At 38.6% G+C, this 9,020-nt stretch overlaps 1 protein-coding gene across 1 annotated transcript in view; it reads left to right on the plus strand.

Annotated features, from left to right (window-relative positions):
• Positions 1 to 9,020, plus strand: part of LOC103614457 (transportin-1) — a 163,506-nt gene that overhangs the window by 16,955 nt on the left and 137,531 nt on the right. Inside the window, exon 2 of the mRNA XM_017732593.1 lies at positions 3,067 to 3,155. Within this exon, the coding sequence (XP_017588082.1) occupies positions 3,067 to 3,155 (89 nt within the window). The remainder of the gene's footprint in view (positions 1 to 3,066; positions 3,156 to 9,020) is intronic.

Raw genomic sequence — 9,020 nt, forward strand, 5'->3', positions numbered from 1 at the left:
GGGATACCTGTCGCCCCTGCGGCAAAGCAGGGGTGAGCAGGGGCTTCCTAAACTAATCCGGCGCTAGGATACGGGGCGAAAGCCGTAGCTGGTAGGAGGAGTGTTCCTGGTGGAGCCGCTGACTACATGCTCTCGTTGACCTGCTGGCTCTGACCGTGTTTTGCTATGTTGTGAGGATGTTTCTGCTTGCCTAGAATCCTGAGCCTGAAATACTGTTCGTTACACTTTTTACATCTCACAAGAAGAGTGAAATCTACCCTATGTGGCTTGTGCAGCCTTGCAGTGCATTTTGTGTTAGTGTTGTGGATTCTTGGTTTGCTGTTTGGGTGTTGAGTTGTTTGTTTCCCCCTCAGGTCTCTCTTGATTGTAGAAGTGATGAAATAGCAAGGTTTTAAGGAACAGAGGTTGAGAGAGGAAAATTTTACATTAAGTCTAGTAGAAGCATAAGTCTTGAAAAATAAAGCTCTCGTCTGTCTCCTGTTCCTTGAGTCAACTATAGAGGTGCTTTAAAATATCTAGAAGTCCTGAAAAGATATCCTCCTATGAAGAATATGAGTTTAGCATCTTGATCCCTTTTTATTTAAGGCATTTGCTTGAAGGTCTTCACAGAAGGCAACAAAACTTATTTATGTAGGTAAGAATACGTATGTATGTTGTGTTAGGAGTTTAGCTTGAAGTCAAATTTGCTCGACTTCTAGGCTTTCCTAGTAGATGTGGTCAAACCTTGGAAGACTTCTGTTCTTACCTGAAAGGTGAAGGTAGATTTCACCTTGTTTTTGCAGCTGTGTTTCAGATTCTTAAGATGGTATTGCTTCCTGTGAAAAATACTATACAGAAGTTTCTAAGTGTTCTGATAATGCCCCAAACTTAAACAGGTGCTCTTCTTAAGTATTTCAAATACAAAAGTGATTATAGCAACAGTGATTATAGTGTAGCTTTCATGTAAAATTGCATTTTAAAGGTCTGCTTCAAATAATGGCATCTGGTTTGTTTTTGAAAAATAGCAGTGTATGTGTAGGATGGACAATAAAGGTGTTGCTGTCTTGAAGATGAGTAGAAATTTCCTGAACAAAAATGCTGTTAAATTGATGTTTGAAATTCTTAAATGGCAGTTTAACTCACTGCTGTGCTAAAATACCTGTGCTTTCAAGGAGATCCTCATATGTTGGCCTGTAAAGGTTAGATAAGTGGCACATTTTTACCACTGTATTATCAGTTTGGGAAAATGTTCTAATACAACTGGATAGGCCATGCCCTATAATTTAGAAGAAAGTTTCCTTTGAGATTGTTTGCACAAAAGTTTGTGATGACTGTTGTAGAATGCTACTTTAGTAGTATGTCTAAGTAGGATGTTTATTAATGGTTTCAAATTTAAAGTGCTTCCAGTTCATAATTTTTAAAATAAGATTATCAGTGTGTTGACTCCCATGCTCTTTCTGACACAGTTTTGGCGTGTTTAGATGTTTAGAACTGAAATGTAATAAAGTGAGGAGCATAAGTTAGCCAAAACCCTTTGTTAACAAAGTTATGAATTGGTAAGGGTTTCAAACATTTTTCAAATGAAGATATAATGTTTCTTGGAATAAAAAAATTTAAGTGGATGAAGAAATTGATGAGAAAATATGGCTTATAAGCTATTCTTTGATTCCTTGACCAATTAGAGGGAGAAAAAGAAAAAAAAATTTGAAATATGCTACCCTACATCTTGTCTGTTCCTGAAAGAACTCCTTTGCATGGTATCTTTGATAACTAGGTGTGTGTTTCTTCATTTCTAGGGGCCATGTAGAATGTTCTGTATTATTTTTCACTTGCTGTGACCATCCTGTTTAACTTTCATCTCTTGTGTGTTTTGCAGCAAAGGAGTTTGTGGCTGTGCTGAGTACACTTTACTGTTTTATTGAGGGGAAAGAGGGCAGGTTTCTTTAGAAAAGTTACTGCTTGATATAAGAAGCCTAAATATCTAAAAATGAAATTTTTAAAGTTAATGATTGAGACACTGGCTATTGATCAGCGGAAGGGCCATCAATGTCAACATAAATATATATGGCCAGGGTTTAGCAACTTTGAATATTTAGAGCTGTAGCTGTACAGCGAATAAAATAAATGCCTATGAAGCAAATAATTCTACTAGTTCTAAAAATATTTTTTTGTTAAATGTCTTCATTGTTTGCCATACTGATGATATCTAGTAGATTTGGTGACTTAAAGATGGCACTGCATGCTTATGACTTAAAATATTGTTGAGCATAATAGTAATTAATACCAGGGTGTGAGAACAAGATAAAAGGAGAATGCCAGAATGCTGTTCTAGCCAAGCAGTGGCAGAATACTTAGAAATTTGAGGCAAAAGTAATGACAAATTTTAGAAAAACAGCTATGTACCTTCTAACTGTTCAGAAACATAATACTTCTTCTTGCAGTTGCCCCAGAGAACATAGTAAAGAGGTTGGTATTGCTAGTAAGATGCTTATTCAGAGAGGTGTCACGCTAGAAATTTGTTTTGTGTACAGGATTTTTTTTTTTAAAGAGACCATGGATAAACATGAACTTCTTTGTACAAATATCTGGGCATTTACAATGAAACTGCTTCTCACAGTTGAAAGCTCAGACTGGCTAGTTAGCATCATAAAAATGTATATGACTAATATTAAAGTGACTAGCTTATAAAAATCGTCATAGTTATATTTTAATGCTGAAATGCTTTTCTTTATTATAGAGTAAAAAAATGATGTATTATGTGATTGTGTCTCAGTGGATTCCTTGGGTTTTGTTGGCTTTTAAGTGTAAATTTTGAAATCTAAAACTGTACAGAGGAATATAGGGGGTTTGGGGAGGATGGGATTTTTTGTGTTTGTTCCTGGATTCTTTTCTCAGATTTCAACATAACTAAAAAGCTACTGTTTCAGTATGAAAATTACAGGAATTGTTTTCAGATTGTTTATAGCCTGTATGTTGTGAGCTTATAGTCATAGCATTTTGAAATGATGCAGTAGTACGTAGCTCACTGAATCATAGTGTTCAGAAAGCTATAAATGCTGTGTATGAAGATTTAAATTTCCTTAACAGTTTCTCTCTTCAGAAACTAGAACAACTCAATCAGTATCCAGATTTCAACAACTACCTGATTTTTGTTCTTACAAAGTTGAAGTCTGAAGGTAAGTTCTTGGGATATTGACTGGTTTATTCTGTTTTTTTTCTTTTTAAAAAAATTATTTTATTTAGCTTGAAAGAAAAAGGAAACCGATTTCTATACTCAATGTGCTGGTGGGTTGATCTCCATAGTCATGTAGAACTCTTTTTATCCTATTGGGAATCTTTGTGGAAAAAGATCTGATAACATGGTGCTTGTAGTTTCAGTCTTGAAAGAGATTCCATTCTAAATGTCCAATGAAATCTTCAAAAAAATGTGGGAGCATCATACTTCTATCAGGCTACAGTGAAATTGTGGAATAACTTTGCACATCATGGTGATGAATCATGACTGTACACATCATAAAACATGCTGCTAAATCCAGTTGTGATTGTGATCTCCCTAGTAATCAATCTATTAAATATTTAGAAGATCACTCTTGCAGCTGTTTGTTCAACCCCCATCTCTCCCCCTCACCCTGGTGGAATGGGGAGGAGAATCAAAAGTAAAACTTGTATGTTGAGATAAGAACAGTTTAATAATTGAAAATAAAGTAAAATACAGTAATAATGGTAAATGATGATAATAATGATAATAAAAAGGAAAAACAAGTGATGCACAATGCAATTGCTCACCATTTGCTGACTGATGCCAGACCCCCCTTCCCAAACCCAGATCGGCCACCCTTCTGGGTAACTCCCACCAGTTTATATACTGGGCATGATGTTCTATGGTGTGGAATATCCCTTTGGTCAGTTTGGGTCAGCTGTCCCAGCTGTGCTCCCTCCCAGTTTCTTTTGTGAACCTCCTCACTTGCAGAACATGATACAAGAAAAAATTCCTTGACTTAGGATAAACATGACTTAGCAAAAAATGAAAACATCAGAGTGTTATCAACACCATTCTCATTCTGAATCCAAAACACAGCACTGTAACAGCTACTGAGAAGAAATTAACTCTACCCTACCTGAAACCACACAACCAGAATTGTCCAAATATTATGTCTGCAGAATCTTCATTCTGAAGCCTTAATTCTAATATAATGTAGTTACTTACTGTTGGCTTATTTTATGGACGTTTGTACAAACTATTTATGGCATAGTGTAGCCACTTCCAGTTGGAAAATTCAGGCAATTCCTTGGTAATGATCAGTAATGACTATCCACCCTCGGGGCAGATCTCTTAATAACCTCCCTAGAAACCTCTTTCTTAACTCTAAACATGGTGTGGACTGCACTGAGGAGACCTGGCAGATTTAGCAACAAGAACATGCTTTCCTTAACATCCAAAGGGAATTCAAAATTCCCAAAAGCTGTTGTAACGGGCCTGAAGGAGGAAAAGGGGGTTAAAGGCTGGGGAAAATCATTCTCCCCTGTTCCCCCCAGAGACTGGGTATGATTATTAATGGACTCCCAAAGGTAGCACCCAAGGCCAGGGCAGGAGAGCAACACTGAATACACATCCCAAATGACCCTCATTGCACTTGATGTTATCATGTCATAAACTGATATCCCACAGTACAGCAACAAAGCAATTCTGATCCCTCTCCCTGCTCTGAAAAAGAACACCACAAGGAGCACATATAGGAACATACACAGGGTTAGGCACCACACCCACATGAACAGACCAAGCAACATTGTGACCAGTGGCTCCGCACCTAATACAACAAATGGTTAGATCAAATTTGTTTCCAACCTTCTCTGGTCAGATCTGTTGTTATCTCAACCCTTTGTGCTGCACATTGGGCACCAAATAAGGCTGTTATGGTTTAGGAATGGTACTCCCCTATTTAGTGCTCCCACTGTGTCATGAATGAGTGTTTTAAGATTGCTTAAAGAATCACTGACAAAGGTATCAGTAAAAACAGGTTTAAAATAAAAGCAAAACCACAACACCCTTCGTTGGCAAGATTCACTCTACTAATTAGATGGTTAATGCACATGGAGGAAAAGCAAACAAAAAAAATACAGTCAATCAATCCAAACAGAAATAAACCCAAAATTATCAGGGAGGGGTGGGGGAGAGACAAAAGGATAGAAAGGGTAAGGATAAAAACTTATATTGCCTAAAGGCCCAGCAGCACTTAAACTTATCAGTACTTATCCTAACTTAAGTTTGACAGCACCTTAACAGCATTTAATTTATAACTTTAGTTAAGCAATTTAGCAAAGGATTCATCTAGGATTTACTGTTGCACAACAGTAACTTGCTTACAGGCCTAACTCACGAATCTAAAGTACTTAAGAATCTAGGAGAGCAGCGTTTCTCCCACATTTGCTATAGCATATGCACACTTGCATGCACACAGATATAAAATCTGTACAAGGTACCTGTGATAAATTCCTCTCAAAGGTAGTGAAACACTCACTTCAGATGCCTTTGCATCTTCTCAGTGGGTGAAGGGTCGAGCCTTGAGGAGTGGGGGTATCAGCCCAGGATTCATTGTTGTATAGCAAACTTAAGAGTTTGCTGCCTCTCAGAGGTCTCACTCGGAGGTTGCTGTTTGCAGCTGCTGTGGGCCAGGAGAGCTCAAAGGGTCTTACTTTGGACTGCTGTTTATAGGGTTGCAAGAGAGTGGGCTTTAGTCATAACAATGTTTCATCCTGGCTGCACTTTGGGTCCTGCCATTGGGTCACAACCCTCTGCAGTGCTACAGGCTTGGGGAAGAGTGGCTGGAAAGTGGCCCAGTGGAAAAGTATCTGGAGGTGCTGGTTGACAGTGGCTGAACATGAGCCAGCAGTGTGCCCAGGTGGCCAAGAAGGCCAACGGAATCCTGGCTTGTATCAGAAATAGTGTGGCCAGCAGGACCAGGGCAGTGATTGTTCCCCTGTACTCGGCATTGGTGAGGCCATACCTCAAGTACTGTGTTCAATTTTGGGCCCCTCACTACAAAAAAGACGTTGACGTGCTGGAGCATGTCCAGAGAAGGGCAAGAGCTGGGGAAGGGTCTGGAGCACATGTCTGATGAGGAGCAGCTGAGGGAGCTCAGGGGACTAGGCCTGGGGAAAAGGAGGGTCAGGAGAGACCTTATCACTATCTACACCTACCTGAAAGGAGGTTGTAGCCAGGTGGGGGTTGGCCTCTTCTCCCAGTTAACAAGTGACTGGATGAGAAGAAATGGCCTCAAGTTGCATCAGGGAAGGTTTAGGTTAGGTTGTCAAGCCCTGGCATAGGCTTCCCAAGACAGTGATGGAGTCACCATCCTTGGAGGAATTTGAAAGCTGTGTAGATGTGGCACTTTAAAACATGGTTTGGTGGTGGACTTGGCAGTACTGGGTTAATGGTTAGACTTGATGATTTTAAAGGTCCTTTCCATCCTAAATGATTCTGTGTCTAACTGTGGCTGCTAAAAAGAATGCTTTCATTGTGGCTTGCAAGGGCTGTAAATAGTGTGTAAATGAAAATAAAACTCCTTTGGCTTCTTGGCCAGACACAACATTAAATCTTAATAACTGCTTATGGAGTACTGGATTTCTTGGATATGTGCATACCTATCAGTGGATTATAGATATGCAAGGAAATAATAATTGGACATATTAAATTAGTTTAATAATTAATGGAGAGATTTTACCTTGAATTCAGAGAGCATTTCAGGTAAACCTGAGACTGATCAAGAGTTCAAGTAAGAATGTCCTCCTTTAGGATGCTCTTCACCTGACCTTTGTTATTGACATCTTCAAAATTTTAAGCAAAATTATAAAATTACTTCATTTGACTTGCCAAGTAATAATAATAATAGTAATAGTAATAATACTTGTTACATCTCTTCACCGCATTCTGTAGTTGACAGAGGTATGTCCGCTCATCTAGTTTTTGGTATTTTTATTTAAAATTGTAAATCTGTTCTCACAGAAAAGTTTTTGGCCCTTGAAATGCAGTGCCATGCAAGTGGAAGAACTTTTATTTTTACACTGTTTAGAAGTTGGTAGGTATTTAAAACCTGTAGTATAGGCAAAGTTTTAGGATTCTTTTAAGTATATATGCATAGGCTGGATTCCTGGTTTATGAAGTTACGGAAATCTATGTAAGAGCGATGTTTGTAAACCAATACATTTTTAGTTCGAGAGAATGAAAATTAGTGCTTCTTTAGGAACACTTAAATATACCTGTAAATCTTGTTTTAATACTCATATACAGCATTCTGGTTTTGAAACTCCTAATCAGTTGATTAAAATTAATTTTAGCAGTAGCCCCTCTTTTTTTAAATGCCATTTTTGTTCAACTAGCACCAATTGCACTAGAAAGTATTTTTAATGGCCCTCAGTCAAACATCATGGGTATAATAAGTCCTTGTGTTATGATGCACTAACTTTTAGTTTTAAAATATTTTATATTTGAAAGTTATATCTCTTATTTTTCTTATATTTCTTTGGGGGTGTTAATAGTTTTGAAGGCCTATAATAGATCTGTGTGTAAACTGTAACTCTTGGTGCAAATGAACTTTGAACATCCTTACTTCTTGCCAAAATCAGGGCTTCTGTTCTGGTTGGGGCTGAGGTAGAGTTAATTTTCTTCACAGTGGCTAGTATGGGACTGTGTTTTGGATTTGTGCTGGAAACAATGATGATAACACAGGGATGTTTTCATTACTGCTGAGCAGGGCTTACACAGAGCCAAGGCCTTTTCTGCTTCTCACACCACCCCACCAGTGGGTAGGCTGGGGGTGCACAACTGACCAAAGGCTAAAATGCTGATTAAAATTAGCTTTATCAGCTGATTAGGATTCCTGTAAACTTTAAATTTAAATTTTCTTATACTATAAATTAATCCTTTCTATGTAGAACATCCACATCTCACTTTCAGCATGCTTCAGAAGTAATACCAAGTTACTCATACCCTTGGTTGAAGAACTAAACATGGATATGCTCACAAGTGAATTCTGAAACTAAAAAACTTTGCTATGTAAATTGATGGTTGTATTTGGAAAGAGGGATAAGGAAATAAAGATTAATATTTATTGTTACAGCGGGGATACTGTAACATGATGCACCAAACCAGGAGGCCGTGGAAAAAAAAAATATATAGACATATTCTTGATAGATGTTTCAGAGAGATGTTTATTTCTCCAGCCGCATTGCCAGAGCTCTGCCGAGGAAATCTCACAGTCTGGACCGAGGGTCCTTGCCCGTGCAGGGAAACACAAACCAACCAATCAGGAACGAGGCTGAGCAGGGGCTCGGGAAACCCCGTGCCTCCCCTCAGGGCCCCTCTCCCAGGGCTACATGGCAGGGGGAGGAGACCCCGACATTTCACCCGTTTATTTTTAACAAAAGAGATGTAAAACTTAACATTGAAAACAACAAGAACAGTTTCAAAACAAAACAAGCCACCCTCCTGAGTCTTTAAATGTCCAAACAGATTCTGTCCCACTCGGCATTGGAAAGGGATTTGTGGGGAAACAATTGTCAAAGGTATGGTTTTGTGAGGGAAACCATGGGCGAAAAAACGGATTGGGAATACACTGGGGGTAATAGGATATAGGGTAAAAGGGAAAGGTGGGATTAGGAAAGGGAGACTGTAGGGGGGGCCTACAATGGAGATACTGTCTAACATGACTACGATTTTTAGCATATATACTGCCTTTCACAGGAACACCATCAGGCCCGGTGACCTGCGATGCTTGTAACCCTTTTCTACCTAGTACAATTTTGAACTCCACCACCTCTCTATCTCCCAAGCTTGGGATGCATTTTTCAGGGTTATTCTTTTTAATAGCAGTTCTATGCACAAATATGACTTGCTGGTTGTCACATCTTGTTATAAAACCATAATTTTGTTTAACATTATACCATTTTACTATTCCTAAAACTTTGGCTACTATGATCTTTTCCTTTTTCCGAATGGCTGCTTTTTTTTTTCTCTCTTTGTTCTTTCTTTTTCTTTTTCTCCC

This window comes from Corvus brachyrhynchos, unplaced genomic scaffold (genome assembly GCF_000691975.1).
Source record: "Corvus brachyrhynchos isolate BGI_N302 unplaced genomic scaffold, ASM69197v1 scaffold524, whole genome shotgun sequence".
In the NCBI taxonomy this organism is placed as follows: domain Eukaryota; kingdom Metazoa; phylum Chordata; class Aves; order Passeriformes; family Corvidae; genus Corvus; species Corvus brachyrhynchos.